At 64.7% G+C, this 16,635-nt stretch overlaps 2 protein-coding genes across 4 annotated transcripts in view; one reads left to right on the top strand and one right to left on the bottom strand.

Moving 5' to 3' along the window:
• Positions 1–9,459, top strand: part of TOP3A (DNA topoisomerase III alpha) — a 29,395-nt gene extending 19,936 nt beyond the window's left edge. The window contains exons 12-19 of one of the 2 annotated variants that reach the window (XM_062215709.1): positions 366–551; positions 679–808; positions 3,209–3,322; positions 3,401–3,566; positions 4,633–4,776; positions 6,592–6,714; positions 7,472–8,133; positions 8,635–9,459. In XM_062215709.1, the coding sequence (XP_062071693.1) occupies positions 366–551; positions 679–808; positions 3,209–3,322; positions 3,401–3,566; positions 4,633–4,776; positions 6,592–6,714; positions 7,472–8,133; positions 8,635–8,816 (1,707 nt within the window). In that variant the 3' untranslated portion in view covers positions 8,817–9,459. The remainder of the gene's footprint in view (positions 1–365; positions 552–678; positions 809–3,208; positions 3,323–3,400; positions 3,567–4,632; positions 4,777–6,591; positions 6,715–7,471; positions 8,134–8,634) is intronic. The other variant, XM_062215710.1, reaches the window with a different exon arrangement.
• A 2,955-nt stretch (positions 9,460–12,414) lies between these two features.
• Positions 12,415–16,605, bottom strand: MIEF2 (mitochondrial elongation factor 2). 2 transcript variants are annotated; one of them, XM_062216056.1, is made up of 4 exons: positions 15,983–16,605; positions 14,585–14,738; positions 14,340–14,502; positions 12,415–14,151 (listed from the first exon to the last, which is right to left on the bottom strand). In XM_062216056.1, the coding sequence occupies exons 2-4, from the start codon at positions 14,729–14,731 to the stop codon at positions 13,088–13,090; spliced, it is 1,374 nt and encodes a 457-aa protein (XP_062072040.1). In that variant the 5' UTR covers positions 14,732–14,738; positions 15,983–16,605; the 3' UTR covers positions 12,415–13,087. The 2 variants fall into 2 exon arrangements, with proteins under 2 accessions (XP_062072040.1, XP_062072041.1); XM_062216057.1 differs by having other exon boundaries at positions 15,759–16,141.
• Between the last annotated feature and the right edge of the window lie 30 nt (positions 16,606–16,635).

The following is a 16,635-nucleotide window of genomic DNA, read 5'->3' as shown; positions in this document are numbered from 1 at the left end:
CTCACTGGATCCTTGATGATCCGATGGGTGGGCGCCAAGGTGGCCGCCAGTGTCAGGTGTGGGGTTCCTCTGTGTGTCTCCAGCCCAGGGAGGCTCTTACGTCTGTGCGCTCATCGTGCTCTCTGCTGAGACTGGTGTGCGCCGGAGAATCTTCCCAGTCTGGAGGGGAGATGAGCCCCTCCCTCGCTCGTCTTTGCCTGGTAGAGCGGTGAGGGCTGTCCACCGAAACCCGCAGCACCTCTCAGCAGCCGCAGGCCTGCCTGTCAGCCATTAGGCTCCGGGGTGCACACCGGGGTTAACCTCGGGCAGCGCCGCCATCCGGGGGGTGACGCTCCACAGGTGGTGGCAGGCTCTCTTCTCCCCAGGGAGATGACCAGCGGCTATACGAGTTCATCGTCCGCCACTTCCTGGCCTGCTGCTCCCAGGACGCTCAGGGCCAGGAGACCACCGTGGAGATCGACATTGCCCAGGAGCACTTCGTGGCGCACGGCCTTGTGATTCTGGCCCGGAACTACCTGGATGTGTATCCCTACGACCACTGGAGTGACAAGGTGATGCCAAGTGGGTCGCAGCCCTCAATGCCTGAGGGGCAGGGCGGGGGTCCCGGAAGTGCAGGCTGTCTTCTGCCGTAGCCGCACGGCAGAATGATGTAACCGCCGTGCCTGCTGCTTCCCTCAGCTCCTCCCTATCTACGAGCGAGGCTCCCGCTTCCAGCCCAGCACGGTGGAGATGGTGGACGGGGAGACCAGTCCACCCCAGCTGCTCACTGAGGCGGACCTCATCGCCCTCATGGAGAAGCACGGCATCGGTGAGTAGCTGGGCGAGCAGCTGCGCACTCAGTGCGGGCCCTGGGCTGGCTGCCTGCCACACGTGCTACGCGCCGTCCCCTCTTCCTAGTCGAGGTGAGAGCCCGCCTGACCAGTGCGGCCAAGCCCAGGAGAGGCCTCCAGGAGGACCTGGCCGCTGGACAGCTCAGGGCCGCTGGGCTGGAGTCGGCGGGTGCTCACAGGAAGTGGGGTCAGGAAGACAGTTCCAGCCCGGCTTTGCGGGGCCTGGCGGCCCTGGCCTGTTGGGAGTGCTGTTGCTGTGCCGACAGCATCGATGACAGTCGGCTGGGAGGGCTGGGAGGGAGCAGGAGAGCTGAGTTGGCCTCGGCCAGGTGTGAAAGGTGACACAGGCAAGGGCGTATTAATCTTATTCCAGGTGCTCGCCTCACTCAAAGGTAATATTCTTAATGCCAGAAAACATATGTTCACACGCAAGAGCCAGCCGCCCCACACAGAGAAACAGCCATCCTGAGCGGGCCAGAGGGTTGCCTGGAGGCAGGAGGGGCCTAACAGGGCTGCACACGCGTACCTAGTACTGTGGCGCCGCGTTTCCCTTCCCTTTGTTCTGAGCAGGGCCTTGAACTCGCCCTCTGCTCCGGGAGCGGGGGCGTCCCTGCCGCAGTAGTGGGTGGCGCTCTACACCTGGGAGTTCGTGACACCTCCACAGGTTTCTTTTTTTTTTTTTTGACAAGCAGAGTGGACAGTGAGAGAGAGAGACAGAGAGAAAGGTCTTCCTTTTTGCCGTTGGTTCACCCTCCAATGGCTGCCGCGCCCTGTGCGCTGCAGCCGGCACACCACGCTGTTCCAAAGGCAGGAGCCAGGTGCTTCTCCTGGTCTCCCATGGGGTGCAGGGCCCAAGCACTTGGGCCATCCTCCACTGCACTCCTGGGCCATAGCAGAGAGCTGGCCTGGAAGGGGGCCTACTGGGATAGAATCTGGCGCCCCGACCGGGACTAGAACCCGGTGTGCCGGCGCCGCTAGGCGGAGGATTAGCCTGTTGAGCCACAGCGCCAGCCACCTTCACAGATTTCACGTGGAGCTTAACAAGCATGTGTCTGAAAGGACCTGCTCCTGATACGTGGTGCGTTCTTGGCGCTCTCCTCTCTCGCTCTCTCTTCTCTGCGCTCTCTGCTCCCCTCTCCCCCTCTCGTCTCTCGTCTCTCTTCTCTCCTTGCTGGCTCCTCTCTGTCTCTCTCTTACATTCTCCTCTCTCGTCTCCTTCTTCGCCCCTTCCCTCCGGTCTGCTAGGTTTTCCCAGTAAACCCTTTCCCTTACTCCGGTGTTTGGTGTTTTGTGACGGCCTAACACGTCCCTGTCTCTCCTTTCTGAGAGTACTAATGTCCAGAACCCCAAGCTATTCCATACCTCACATCGTTAATTTAACAATTCACACTCTTGTGTATGACAGCGGTGATGACCCGAGGCTGTGGACAAGAGCTGCCTGGGCTGTGGAAGCCTTTAGAATCCACACTCCCCATTAGTGTTCAGACAAGGCCATGAGCAGAGTGAAAGTCCTCCCCTCCCTTCAGAGAAGAGCGCACCCTTCCTTGATGCCCACTTCTTTCCATTTGGGTCTCAACCACCAAGGTCCTTCATAGGGAGGACACTTTGCAATGGTGTCCTGGCTTTCCGTGCCTGGTTCTCGCGTGGGCTTTTTAGCCCGACCAGAATGCCTCGTGTGCTGATCCTGTGGCCGCTGAGTGTTATTTACAGCAACTGCCATCCTGAGTCTGCCCTGTGGACGGCTTCCCATGTTGGAGCATTCTCTTCTTTTAACCCTGTCTATATTATCACTAAACACATAAAATGCTTTTACCATCCAGCTAACGGTGAGTTAGGACCCCATGACAGGTTTTCAAACTGTACCCTTAGAAGTAAGCCCCTGGAATGTATGCAGAACTATACAGCGGAGCAGTCTCTTTCTAGGACCCAAGGCAGCAAAAACAGCTCTTCACAAGCTGAATCATCTCTAAGATGGGACTTGGAGCGCTGCTTCAGCTGGATTGTAGACACCTTAGTGTCTCCGTTTGCATACAAAATGGAGGCCATTATCTTACCAAGCCCACTGAAGGGGCTCCCAGTTTTTTCTTTCTTAAACCATTGTAAAGCTAAAGTACCATGCCAGAACATGCATATTTCCATGGCCTCCCCGCCTAGGTCCCAGAAGAAGCAGGTGCAGTCCCGGGACAGGGGGTGTTTGATTGACAGCGGGGAGAGCCATCCATTAGGGGGCTTGCAGGGAGCTAAAGTAGCTGCCTCGTTACACAGGTGTCTTACACGCACAGCTGTGCAGGCAGGGCCCTCGGGGATGACAGGTGCCTGCGGGCTGTAGGGTGCGGGGCTGCAGGATCTCGTCTCGGGACACGGGCAATGGCTTTCAGGTACTGACGCCACCCACGCGGAGCACATCGAGACCATCAAGGCACGGATGTACGTGGGCCTCACCCCGGACAAGCGCTTCCTCCCTGGGCATCTGGGCATGGGGCTTGTGGAAGGTAAGGGGGCAGGGAGCTCGCGGTGGGCGGCGGGAGGCCCTCGCTGGGTGCCTCCTGGAGCTCTGCTCTGGCCTGCAGGGTACGATTCCATGGGCTACGAGATGTCCAAGCCGGACCTCCGGGCCGAGCTGGAGGCCGACCTCAAGCTGATCTGTGAGGGCAAGAAGGACAAGTCGGTGGTGCTGCGGCAGCAGGTGCAGAAATACAAGCAGGTTTTCATTGAAGCCGTGGCCAAGGCCAAGAAGTGAGTGCCAGACCCGGCCGTCCTGCCCAGGGCTCCTGTAGCTCCCGGCGTGGCGGCGGCTTTTCCCCAGTGGGCGGCGGGAGCTCGGGGCAGCGTCGCAGAAGCGGAGGGCTTGGCTGCACACGCCTGGGCCCTGTGGGTGTGAGCGCCGCCGGCTTCGTCTCCGCCCACGTGTTTCCTGCCCTGACTCAGTGTGGAACCCGTCCGCACAGCCCCGGCTCCCGCAGGCCGTGCCACCTCCCCATTTTAATGGTGCTGAATCAGGAACCTCTCGGCAGCGTTTGGAGACGGCCTCTTAGCCTGTGCTCTCTGTGTGTGCTTTGTTAGAAACCACATGTTTCCTACCCGTGACGCTGTACCTCACAATAACTATTTGGTCACCATTTCCTGGCCCACAGCTCGTAAAGCACTTGGAATCTCCAGAGTGGTGGCTCCAATGCCTGTGCTAATCAGACAACCTTGGAGCTGTATTCATGCGTGTGTGTGTGGTCGCCGTGGAAACCGGCTTCCTGACTGGCGAGCTGGGGAGGGGGCAGGGCACAGGCTTCTGTTCGTGCCGGAAGCCTGGGGTCCCAGGGCTCCCAGAGAGCCGAGGACACCAGGTGTGAGGAGTGTGCCGCGCCACACCCCTGCTGCCTGGCTCCCGCCCGGCTGCTGTGGCATCTGCCATGGGGGTGCCCCAGAGGGCTGAGCCTCGGGTCCACGCTGTGTTGCCCCCAGAGACAGGGCTCGCTGGGTCTGTGGCAGAGCCGTGTGCATGGAGAAGCCTGCACGGCTGGTGCATGCGTGGCGTAGGGAGAAGCAGTTCCACCCTCAGCCTGCTCTGGGCCAGCGGTGGAAGGAGTCGCCTGAGCTAGTGTGAAACGCACCAAGACCCCCGGGTGGTTTTATTTGTTCAGGATGGGGCCACTGACGGGGAGGGAGCTGCCCTGCCGATTCCCCCGGGGAGCCAGGGCCCTGGCCCGGGCCTCACCGGCCAGCCGGCACCAGGGGCACGCGTGCCGAGTTAAGCGTTAGAAATGCGTCCGTGTGACTGCCGGCCAGAGTGTCATTGCCTTTTCTCCAGGTTGGACGAGGCCTTGTCCCAGTACTTCGGGGAAGGCACGGAGGTGGCGCAGCAGCAGGAGCTCTACCCGTCCCTGCCAGAGCCCATCCGCAAGTGCCCACAGTGCCACAAGGACATGGTCCTCAAAGCCAAGAAGAACGGCGGGTCAGTGCCCCACGCCACCCTCCCCCGGCTCGCCCTGTCAGTTCTCGTCCGTGTACCCCACTCTCGCCAGCCCCCGACCAGCTGTTGGAGCTGGAAGCACAACAGAGTGGGGTGTGGCCTCTGACACCTGGAAGGTTGTGGGGATCCAGACCAGGTGGGGTTGCTTCTCCCCAGTGTGTGGCAAGTGCTAGAGGAGCCAGGCTTCGGGTCCAGATGGTTCTGGTTCCAATCCCTCTTAGAGTGCCACACTCTAGCTGCGTGGCCCAGAGCCCCAAGTTCTTCTGCAAAATAAGCCCAGTGGTCTACCTGGAGCCAGGGTCGCGGCGGAGCAGGTTAAACCACCACTTGCAGCACCGGCATCCCATATATGCGCCGGTTCGAGTCCCGGCTGCTCTGCTTCCCTTCCAGCTCCCTGCTAATGGCCTAGGAAAAGCAGCAGAGGATGGCCCAAGTGCTTGGGCCCCTGCCACCCGCGTGGGAGACCTGGATGGAGTTCCTGGCTGCTGGCTTTGGCCTGGCCTGGATTAGACGTAGCTGTTCTGGCCATTTGGGGAGTGAACCCGTGGGTGTAGGATTATTCCCTCTCTGTGTATCTCTCTCTCCCTGCCCTTCTGCCTTTCAAAGAAATGAGTAAGTCTCACAAGCATAGTCTGCCCCCAAGGCTGACTGAGGAGGAGGTCCAGACCCGCCACAGACACTATTCTTCTTTGGGCTCCAGTTTTGAGTTGGGCCTGAAGCGCTCACGCTGCCTGCCTTTAGATCAGAGTGGGGAAGGAGGCACTGGGTGTGGGGCAGCCAGTGTAGGTCCCGTGCCATCCCTCCAGCTGGCCGGACACAAGGTGTTCAACCACCCTACAAAGGGCAGACGGAGGCTTGGGGGGGTGGTGGTGTTCAGAGTTGGGCAGCTGCGGGGAACAGCAAAGGTCTGGAGGCAGCGCTTGGGTTCCCCAGTGATGACGCCAGTGCCGGCCTGGCCCTGCCCCTGCAGCGCGGGTGCCAGCCCTCGGTCACTGTGGCCATGGGTGCGTCTTTCCTTCACCACCAAGTGATACTGAAGTGTGGGAGGAACGAGTACTTAGTACTTACTTCGTTTTAGCTCTGAATTCTTGTTTCAATTTGTTCTTTATTTGAAAGAGCGAGCGAGACCTCCCATCTGCTGGTTCACTCCCCAAATTCCCGCAACAGCTAGCCTGAGGCCAGGCGGAGGCCAGGGAGCTCAGATCTGCCATCTGGACCTCCCACGTGGGTGACAGACTCAGGTGCCTCCCAGGGCGCATCAGTAAGGAGCTGGAAGGCAGAGTGGGGCCGGGACTGAGACCCGGCTACTCTGTTACAGGGCGCAGCCTTCCTGTGCAGTGCCTTAAGCCACAGCACCAGACGCCGGCCCAGCCCTGACTCCCTGAACCCCCAGGGAGGTCTGGAGCCTGTCTGGGGGCTTACTCCAGGGTTTATCTGGCCGCTTCCACCTCCAAGTTTGCGAGTGTTCTGTTTAAATCATCATGACTTAGCGTTGGTTTTCTGCCCTGTCACTCCCAGGCGTGCTTAGGGGGACGGGACGTGACGGGCATGTGGCCATCAGACTCTCCAGGTGGCTGGGGAGGACGAGCAGTGTAGGGATGGGGCCCGAGGCCCTGCGGTCAGGCGGGTGGGTTCCGGTCCTGCCTCTGGGCCGGCTGCACACACACCCCCAGCTAGGTTGCAGTGTCCTCTTCTGTCAGCTGATGGAGGGGCCTTGGCCGCTGGGTGACAGCCTCCGCCAGCCTGCGCGCGTCCCCCACGTCCCTCTGTCTGACCCGGGCTGTCCCCACTCCTCAGGTTCTACCTCAGCTGCATGGGTTTCCCAGAATGCCGATCGGCCGTGTGGTTTCCTGACTCGGTGCTGGAGGCCAGCAGGGACGAGAGCGTGTGTCCCGTGTGTCAGCCGCACCCTGTGTACAGGTGAGCCGGGTGCCACGGGCTCCATTCCCAGGCACCGAGGTGGTGCTGGGGCTGCCCCCGCGTGCCCTGTGAGGGCCCAGTCTCAGTGCAGGCTCCCGGTGGCCAGGGAGGAGCCCGCGTGCACCCTGGGGAACCACAAAGGCACCCTTTCCAGATCGCTGCTGCCACACGGGCTCCCCAAAGCATCCTCGTGTCAGCTGTGGCCCTGTCTCACAGCGTACGCCGTGCTGGCAGCTAAAACGGAGACAGCTTTCAAAGTGCTAATTCCCCCACAGCAAACACGCCACATAGTAAGCCACCTAGTAACATAATGAGTCATGAAATGTTTTTAAGCCGATTTACCTGTTTTCCAAAGCAAATGATAAGGAAGAGAGTAGGGCGTTTGACACTTCAGCAAGGCTGATGAATGGCCCACTCCAGGACAGATTCTCGCTGCGCGTGTGGTTCAGTGCTTCTCGAACACTCTAGGACACACGTGTGGAAAAGCCAGAGCAAACAAGACGGTTAGCACTGTCTTACACCTGGGGCCGTGGGACCCCGCCCTGAGAACCCCGGCACCTCCCTGGGGGTCTGTCCTGGTGATTAACCAGGTCTCGGCTTTCGTCTCCCCTCCCGTGAACATGGCAGCGGCTCCCGGTTGCCGGGGTTGCCTGACGAGGGCTGGCGAGGGGCGCCCTACGCTGTGGCAGCCACCGGCCCAAGGCGAAGTGGCCCTGGCACCAGCCGGTAATGCTGTCCTGTGCTCCGGCCTCACCAGGGTGAAGTTCAAGTTTAAGCGTGGGAGCCTTCCCCCGACCATGCCTCTGGAGTTTGTCGGCTGCATCGGCGGCTGTGACGAGACCCTGAGGGAGATCTTGGACCTGCGCTTCTCTCGGGGGCCCCCCAGAGCTTCCCAGCCCGCCAGCCAGCCCTCTGGCCACCTGCAGGCCAGCCAGTACCTCAACAGGATGGACAGCCGGTGGCACGGCCACGCCCAGCCTCCTGATGGTCGGCAGAGCGACCCCCCCAAGGCCCTGGCCCGAGCCCTGCCGGCCCCCACAGCCGCCGCCATAGAGAACAACTCTGTGATGTGCAACTGCGGCCAGGAGGCCGTGCTGCTCACCGTGCGCAAGGAGGGCCCCAACCAGGGCCGGCAGTTCTACAAGTGCGGCGCCGGCGCCTGCAGCTTCTTCCTGTGGGCTGACAGCAGCCCGCCGGCAGGGCCACCTGCCTCCGCACCGAGACCCCTGCCCGGCTCTGGAGGCCATGGTGAGGGCGGCGGCGGGAACGTGGGCGCATCCTGCCTGTGCAGCCAGCCCGCCGTCACACGGACCGTGCAGAAGGACGGGCCCAACAAGGGGCGTCAGTTCCACACGTGCGCCAAGCCCCGCGAGCAGCAGTGCGGCTTCTTCCAGTGGGCAGACGAGAACACGGCCCCAGGTGAGGCGCTTTCCCCGGGAGGGAGGAAGGCTGGGCAGGGCAGCGCTGGGCCCTGGTCACCTGGAGCCGGCGAGGAGAGCCGCAGTCTCTGTTCCCACTGCATGCGGAGCTGTGCTCACCCTGGCGCTGCGCTGCCTGGACTTGACGAGGGAGGGAGGGACGGCCCAGACAGGGGAAGTGGCTTCGCCCTTGGTCGCTGCAAGACAGAGCCCGGGGCACAGGCTTAGGACTCCCCGAGGGTGGCAGGGAACCTGCCCCGGGCACAGGTTGTGTGTGTGCTGAGCCCAGGCCCAGCTGTGCTCGTGTGGAGGGTGGGGCGCAGGGCCGCGGGGCCCTCTGGGTTCAGGTTCCTGAAGGAGAGGAGCCACAGGAGGCGGCCATGCACGCTGAGTGGGAGCCCGGCCGCAGGCTGCACGTGACCCCGTGAACTAGGACCTGGCTGTGGTTGGTTCTTGCATCCTCCGTGTGTCATAGATCCACTACCCCTGCCTTCCCCCACAGGCACTTTTGGAGCTGCGCCCTGGCCAGGAGGCAGAGGAAGAGCCCAGGGGCCAGAGGCCAGAAGCAAAAGACCGCGGGCGGGATCCTCAGACGTGCCAGGGGCCACGGCAAAGAAACCCCGGAAGTGCAGCCTGTGCCACCAGCCCGGACACACTCGGCCTTTCTGCCCTCAGAACAGATGAGGGCGGGGACGGCGGGCAGCCCGGCTGTCCCAGGGCTCTGAGGAAGCACTGGCTTCAGCGAGAAGGGGCGCGGGGTCCGGCTCTGCCAGCCGGGGCTCAGCCCGCGGCTGCGGAGGGGTCTCCCGCTGCTTCCTAGGACCGCCCGGGTGGTCGCTGTTTGTGCACGGTGAGGTGCAGAGGCCGGAGCCCCCGCATTGGCACATGCCCGAGCTGCAGCCCGCTGTGCCGCAGAGCCAGCGGCACCCCGGGGTGAGGAGCCGGCACCCCTGCTGCTACGGGAGGAGGGGAGGGGTCGTGCCTCTCTGCAGAAGCAGCTTGGTCCCGCTTGGTCTGGAGGCCCGGACTGCCCAGTGGTTCATGTGCCTTAATAAAGAGTTCGAGCCCTTTTACCTCGGCCAGTGACGATGGCAGGAGTGACGGCACTGTCACAGCCGTGCTGGGAGCTCGCTGCCTCCCGGTCCCTGGGGGCTCCTGTCCACCCCCCGCCCTCCCTGCCACATGGTGAGCACTGGGCCCAGCCTCTCCTACCTCCCGTTGTCCACAGAGCAGAGAAGGTGCCCGGGAGACTCCAGCGCTGACTGTCCATCTTCCTCCTGTGGGCACAGACCTCGTGAGAAACAACTGGTTTGTAGCTGGGGAGATGAACAGCAGGGGCTGCCGCCTACCCGCCCGCCCGCTGGCCAGAAGCTGGAGCTGCCAGCAGATCTCAGGGCCCCGGCCCCTGGCCCCAAACCCTGCAGATGGACCTGGCTGGGTGCAGGGCAGGCTTCCCACCACGGGGGCTCTTGGAGGCGTCCTCCAAACACCTTGGCAGCTGCGGGTTGGGGCAGTGGGTTTGTGGGGTCCCCAGCAGCCACCAGGCTCCCGTCCATGTCTGTGGTTTACCTGGTCTGGGTCCTCTGTATCTGCAGCCACATACGCGGGACCTGTTTCTAGCACCTTCCACGGGGCCTGCCGTTTGCAGGGTCCACAACGTGGCGTGGATCGGTATTTGTCACTGAGTCCCGTGTGTGTGCGCAGTGGTCTCTCTGGGTCCAGAGCCTCCGTGGTGCCTGAAGCCATGGGCGGTGCTGAGCCCCCGTGCCACATACGTCAGTCTGATGACGTGTGCAGGTCGGGCACGGTGGGAGGTTCCCAGCAATAACTAGTAATGAGATAGGGTTGCCAGGACAGAATACTACAATGAGAGGAGTGTGAGGGTGGCTATGGCCTGCATCACCGGCCCCTAGGGTGTTTGAGTCTCTTACACAAAGCAGTGGGACTCTGGGTGAGGCAGGGCCACTGTGGCACCTGTTTGCCCACTTCTCGGTGGACAGTGGGTGGTCTGCACCTGCTGCTGTGGGCTGTCATGCACGGCTCTCTGTTCCTGTTGAGCACGCTCCCGGCAGTGGCATTGCTGGCTCCTGTGGCAACTTCCTGTTAACTTCCTGAGAACTGTCTGACACCCGGCCCCTCCCCACACCACGGCTGAGCCCCCGTAGCACGAGGCCTCGGGGCCACACCTCCCATGTACAGCAGATGGGGACGCGGCTGCCCTGCACTGCTGGTGGCCGAGGGACTCAGCCCAGCCCCATCCCCGATGGCTACAGCTGCAGGGAGTCACGTCCCCGGCAGCACCGTCCAAGACACTGGACAGGGGTCACTGCCCTCAGGCGGGCTCGCCAGCTTCTCCCAGGGCCTATGGTGGCCAAGAGCTCGGGCCCAGATCCCACCCGACCTTGTGCAGGATCCCGGTTTGCTGGACTAGAACCCAGAGGTGGCCCCTGGTCTCCTTGCTCACAAGGGCGTTGCCACCAGCTATGGGCTGCTCCGTGAGCCATAGATCCACACGCCCCACGCCCTCCGGCTTGTCTGCCACGGGAACCCAAGCCGGCCTCGTGAGCCTGGGAGTCCTGCAGCCGATGGCGTCTCAGGAGCTGCTGCACAGCACAGGAAGACCCCAGGCCACTGCCCAGTGACTGCACCGTTCTGGCTCCACGCCGGGGCCTGTTAGCGCGGCCTGCACTTCCTCTGGGAGCTACCTTTTAAGAATGGCTTTTTCTGATTCCGAAAGGAGGCGCCCTCATGAGAAACAGGAACATTACAGACACGAGGTACCACGCTGAAGGCCCCTCTGAGGCCCCTCGTTACAGAAACGGCAAAGGCGTGGAGCAGCTGCCAGGCCGCCCCTGCCTGGCTCAGGGTGAGCCACGCCCCACGCACTGCTGGTGATAGGATGTGGACCGTTGACGTGGAGAATGCCGCCCAGCTACAGCAGGTGGACGTCACGTCCCAGACCCAGCCGCCCTGACCTTTCTGCTCGGCTTCCTGAGCTGTATGAGGGCAGGGGTCTGGGGGTGACCGCTTTCTAACTCTCGCCTGCTCCGGGGACACTTGATTCTGAGCAGGTGGGGTCACCTGGGGAACCTGGGAGTTAGGATTCACAGGGCAGGTGCAGGCGGGATTGCGCTGCCTTACGGACGGCGGGCAGTCGAGCAGCCCGCCTCGCGCCCGTGTTGAGTTCAAGGTGACGGGGCCAGCGTTGTAGTACAGCAGGTGAAGCCACCGCCTGCGACGCCAGCATCCCATGATGAATGCAGGGTCCCACTTCCGACCTGGCTTCCGGCTAATGCCCCCGGAAAGCAGCAGCAGGTGAAGATGGCCACCCACGTGGCTTCCAGGCCAGGCCACTGGTGGCGTTTTGGGGGTAAACCAGTGGATGGAAGGTCTGCCTCTCCCTCATTCTAACTCTACCTCTCAAATAAATCTAAGAAACATGGAGCTGGCATTGGTGGAGGGCGGGAGGGAGGCGGCACCCGTGCCCACCCCGCCCACTCTCCAGCGCCCGCACAGGAAGTGGTAGCTGTTCCCAGTTGACAGAAGACAGGCATAGGCTCTGTCCTCACGCTGCTCCCCCGCTCGCCCCGCCGCCCTCCGCCCCCGGAAAAACTGCCCGAAGCTGAACCAGGTGATTGGAACTGACCTCCCAACTAAGCCGCTCTCCTGGCCAAGGCCAAGGCCACCCATCACCCTGCACCAGAGGTAGGCACGGCTGTCCCACGTGACCCAACCCCCCCCCCCCAGTCCCTTCTGGACAGAAGCAGGACGTTGGTACAACAGGCCCTGGTGCCCACTCCTGTGACCCAGACCCTCCCCTGCTGGGGCAGCGACAGGAGGGGGCCCTGAGAGGGTCCCACGGGGCTGGGCCTGGCGCTCCCATAGACACTGGGGAACCCCCTCCCCGCCAGGAGCTGATAGCCACGAAGCAGTGTGTGAACCTGTTCTGCCTCGGATGGCGAGAGCTAAGGTTTCTGTGAGTGATACGCCAGCCAGTTCAGCAGCGGGCGTTGGAAGTGCAGCCGGCCCCTAGTCCTAGGCTCAAGCCCCACCTCCACTTCCCATCCAGCTTCCTCATCCAGACGCTTGGGTCCCTGCCACCCACAAGCGAGACCCGGATGGAGTTGCTGCCTCCTGGCCTCAGCTGTTGCCGGCATCTGGGGAGTAAACCAGCAGATACATAAATCATAAGCCAATAAATCACTAAATCCTACCCTCCTGCTTTCCTAAGAGCACCTGGCCCCACCCCCGCACAGCAAACCACGCGTATACAACAATTTCTCCTTTTATTGTTCACATTCTTCAAGGCATAGCTTTGCTCAGCAGGAAGGCTACCGGGGGCGACAGGAGGGGTCCTGGGAGGGCAGATGCCCCCTCCAGCCCCCACCACACCCCGGCCATCTTCAGACTCATGGCACACAGCTTGGGCCCCATGGTGGGGGCGGGGCATGCCCCCTCCCCCGCCCCCCGCTCCAGCAGGGCCCCGCATCAGCCCCCCTGGCGGAAGGAAGGGGGCTTTCCCTGAGGTAGGGTCGGGTAGTGCATCAGGCAGCGCCAGCTCCAGGGCTGCAGGGGGCTCAGCGAGAAAACCGAGCCCACAGCAGCCCTGCAGAAAATGCCACACACTTCAACGGCTCAGCCACCAGGGGGCGCCCAGGAAAGCCTCAATCACACTCAACAGCAAAGCAGAGCGGGCAGCCCCCGGCCAGGACGGCAGAGGGCTCGTTGCTGGTGATGACGGTCAGGGCCCAAGGTCCTCGGCTGGCCCCGAAAGGCCCAGGCACACTTGGGTGACAGCGACTCAAGCCCCCGGGGCTCAAGGATCCGGACGGCCACAGGCCAGGCCTGCTCAGCGGAGCACCCTCTACTGTTTGGCTGCAAGCAAGCACAAACACATCCACTCCAAACCCCAGCCAGGACGGGAGGCGGGCGCGGCGCCAGGGGCCCTCCCGGGCCTAGAGCAGCGCCTCGGGCGCCTGCAGGCCGCAGTACAGGGCGTAGCCCGCCTCATCGATGTCCTGGTCCCCCAGGCCGTCCAGCAGGTCCACGGCGGGGTTGAAGTGACAGGGCAGGCTGGCCTGCTCCAGGCTCCGGAGCAGCAGCTCCAGGGCCTGCAGGAAGCGCTCCCCCAGGGCCTCCTCGGTCCAGTCCACGTCCTGCTCCCCGGCCCGCAGGACCACCTGCGTCAGGGGCCCCCGGCCCAGGCGGGCCAGGGCGGGGTGGCCACGGCAGACGCCACACAGCAGCAGCAGCAGCCGCCGCCGGCTGCCGGCGTCCTGCTCATCCAGGGCCCGCAGTCGGGCGGCCTCCTCGGGGTACAGGTCGTGCAGCCAGAGGTTCCCAGCCAGCCCCTCCAGGGGCCAGGCCAGGAGCTGGCCGTCGGCGCCCGTGCCGGCCCCGGCGACGGCCAGGAGCACGGCCACGGTGAGCTCCAGGCGTTCGTGCCGCACCTCCAGCAGCGGCTCCTCCGTGGCCACGCTGGGCCGGATCAGGCACCCGAGCAGCCCGCCGATGGCCGGCCAGTTGACGGAGGCGGTGAGCGCCTTGTGCAGCAGACCCAGCAGGAGGCGGGAGGACAGGTAGCCGCCCACCAGGAAGCGGTCCCAGGGGCTGCTGCCGCGGGGGCGGAACTCCAGCTGAGTCCTGCGCACGGCCCAGCAGCGGGGGTCCCTGGCCACGGTGTCCACGCCGGGCACCAGGCTCCAGAGGCCCGGCTCCAGCGCCAGCGGCACCGAGAGGCGCACGTGGTCCTGGTCGGCGGCCCCGGCCTGCAGCCCGTCGTAGAGCGGCCCGCCCGGCACGAGCGCCCCGAAGGGCAGCTCGGGAAACTTGTTCCGCAGGTAGGCCTGCAGCTCCAGGGCGATGTCGCCGGCCAGCTGCTTGGCCAAGGCCACCTGGGCCTCGGGGATGGCCACGTGGGCCCGCTCGAACGACAGCAGCTTCTCCTGGAAGGTCAGGCACAGTGGGGCCGGGGGGCTGAGCAGAGGCGGCGGCTGGGGACCGGCATCCGCGGGCCCCTCTGCGGAGGTGAGGGGGACGCGTCAGAGCCGCCCACAATGCACTGTGGGAACCCAACTGCATCCCAACACCCTGGCCTCACAGCTCCAACAGCCCGCAGCAAGGAATCGGGCCGCACCCCTCGGCCTAACGCCGCCCCCTCGTCCGCTACAGGGGCAGAGAGGGACCCGGGGGCAGGCTCCGGCTCACCTGGCGTGGAGGGGGCAGGGGGCCGGCGTGGCTCGGGCAGGCTGAGGGCAGCAGGTGGGGGCCGGGGCCGCTGGTGCGGCGCGGCCTTGAGCAGGCTCAGCTCCGTCCAGCCGTCCCCCTTGGCGTCATCCTCGTCCCGGGGGCCGGTGGCCCTGTCGATGAGCTGCGGGCAGAGCGGCGCTGAGCGGGGCACCTGGCGGCCGGCAGCGATGACCAAGCCCCGCCCCCCGCCAGCCCGGCCTTACCCGCTTCACGGCCAGCGTGGCGATGCCCAGCACGGCCGCGCCGCCCACACCCAGCACCAGGCGGGCGTTGGCCAGGAGGAAGTCCACGGCGCCGCCCAGGCCCTCGCCGCCACGCCGCTTCCCCCGCTTCTGGGAGAACTCCGCCATGGTCCACCTGCAGGGGAGCCAGGGCGCGGGGTAGCTGGGGGATGGGGGTGGGGCGGGGAGGGCACCTGGCTGGGCAGGCACAGGGGCTCCGGGGTCCACAAGGAGCAGCTTCTGGAAGATTCCTCGTGAGTCAGGGGCTGCTGGCAGGGTTTCCTGCACGGAGCCGGGGGAGCAGCCTCGACCCCTCCCCAAACCGGCCAATAACCCAGCCCCTGGCAAAGGGGGCTCACACGGAAGTGCCCTGACAGAGGGTCAGGTAGGGCCAGACGGTCCAGGCTGCCAAGAGCTACCATGTAGACGGGCACTGAGCACGGGAACCCCAAAGATGAAGACCCCAAAGAGAGGGCCCCCTGGCTGTGGCCGGCTCAGCACAAGGTCAGGGTAGGGGATGGGGGGCAGGGCCCCCTGGCTGTGGCCAGCTCGGCACGAGGTCGGGGCGGGGTCGGGGGGTGGGGGGTGACTGCAGGATGCTAAGCCAGTTGCAGGCCTAGAGCCAGAGCCACAGCCCAGCGGGTAGGCGGTGAGCAGTGCCCGAGTGGGTGGGGCGGGAAGTGGAGGCAGAGAAGGCCCACGCCCACCCTGACCTCGGGCCCTGAGGGTGGCCAAGGGCACCCGGGAGCCTCGGCGCCGGACGGCGAGGTCACGGCCGGCCCTCCTGCTGCGCCCTGGGTGCCTGCCCCCCCCCCCCCGCCCTGCCCGGGGCAGCTGGAGCCCGAAGCTCTGTGTGACTCAGCCCGGGACACCTGCCTCTTAGCGCCAGACTAAAAATAAGAGCGGGCTCCGGCGTCCTGGGGGAGGTCACGGGCCCGCCGGCTGACCCCCGCGGCCCCGGCCCCGGCCCCGCGCTGCCATGGGCCCCCAGGCATCCACGCTGCCAAGTGCGCAAAGCTCTTGAAATGCCTACCCCTCCAGCGCACGCGCACTGCCCCAGCGAGGGCTCCGTGCCACCTAAGGGGGTGGGGGGCGCGCAGGGACCGAGCAGAGTTAAAAATAACCCGCAAGCCGCCGGCGCGAGACCCGGGCTTACCAGGCCGGCGCGGCAGTCCCTCGGTGGGCCGGTTCCCAGGCGAGGACAACGGAGGCCTTGGGAAACCCAGTCAAGCACCCGAGCCGGGAACGGCAGGGTCGGGACTCGAACTCGGGGCTCACAGGAATCCTCCCGGGCCCCGCCCCCGGACGTGCGCCACACCTAGCGCTGGGGGACCCGGGATGCGGGTTGTCGGGGAGGCCTCGCCGGGCTCCCAGCCGTACCTGCGTCGCGGCGTCCGCACACCGACCGGACCACGCAGCGGGCGGCCGGGACCCGGCGCCGGAACCCGCCTGCGGATGGAACGTGAAGGACCCGGGCCCCGAAGGCCGAGGCGCTGGTGTAGGCAGACGAGCAGGCCCTAGCTCCAATCGGAGCGCTCGGCTTCTTCAGGGGCGTTCCAAAACACTGCGAGGTTCGGCCAATGAGGGGCCTGCCACGCCCCTTCTCCGCCCTGCGCGCTCCCTCGGAGGCGGGGCTTTCCGGGGCACTCCGGATTTAAAGGCGCAGGGTTGCACTATTGGGCCCGCAACGTTTGCGTGGTACCTGCTTGGAGCCCACGGAGGCGCGGGGGATGCGTGCGCGTGTGCGATGTGAGCCTCCCGCGTGGAGGAAGCTACCTGGGCCCCAGTTTCCTTCCTCTGGCCGGGCAGACGGGTGGCAGCACCTGATCCAAAGGCCCGCAGGCAGATCCCTAAGGCACTTTTGCGGGAGCGCCTTGGCACCTGTCTGAGCGCGGGATCCGAGGTGTGCCACCGGCCCCGTGCGTCCCTGGGCCTGCCCTCTGTCCGCCTGGGCCTCAGTTTCCCGTGCCGTACAATGGGGACGTAGGCAGCGCCCCCTGGGAAGGGGTGGTTTGCATGCAGGCCTTAATGAG

This window comes from Lepus europaeus, chromosome 18 (genome assembly GCF_033115175.1).
Source record: "Lepus europaeus isolate LE1 chromosome 18, mLepTim1.pri, whole genome shotgun sequence".
Classification (NCBI taxonomy): Eukaryota; Metazoa; Chordata; class Mammalia; order Lagomorpha; family Leporidae; genus Lepus; species Lepus europaeus.
The sequence above is the reverse complement of the archived record's forward strand: the minus strand, read 5'-3'. Positions and strand labels throughout refer to the sequence as shown.

Excerpts from the sequence above, each read along its gene's own strand:
- MIEF2 (XM_062216056.1), bottom strand. The coding sequence starts at position 14,731 with ATGGCGGAGTTCTCCCAGAAGCGGGGGAAGCGGCGTGGCGGCGAGGGC. Across the intron at positions 14,503-14,584 it reads CCACGCTGGCCGTGAAGCGG|CTCATCGACAGGGCCACCGG; the intron begins GTAAGGCCGGGC and ends CTCTGCCCGCAG. Across the intron at positions 14,152-14,339 it reads CCCTGCCCCCTCCACGCCAG|AGGGGCCCGCGGATGCCGGT; the intron begins GTGAGCCGGAGC and ends TCACCTCCGCAG.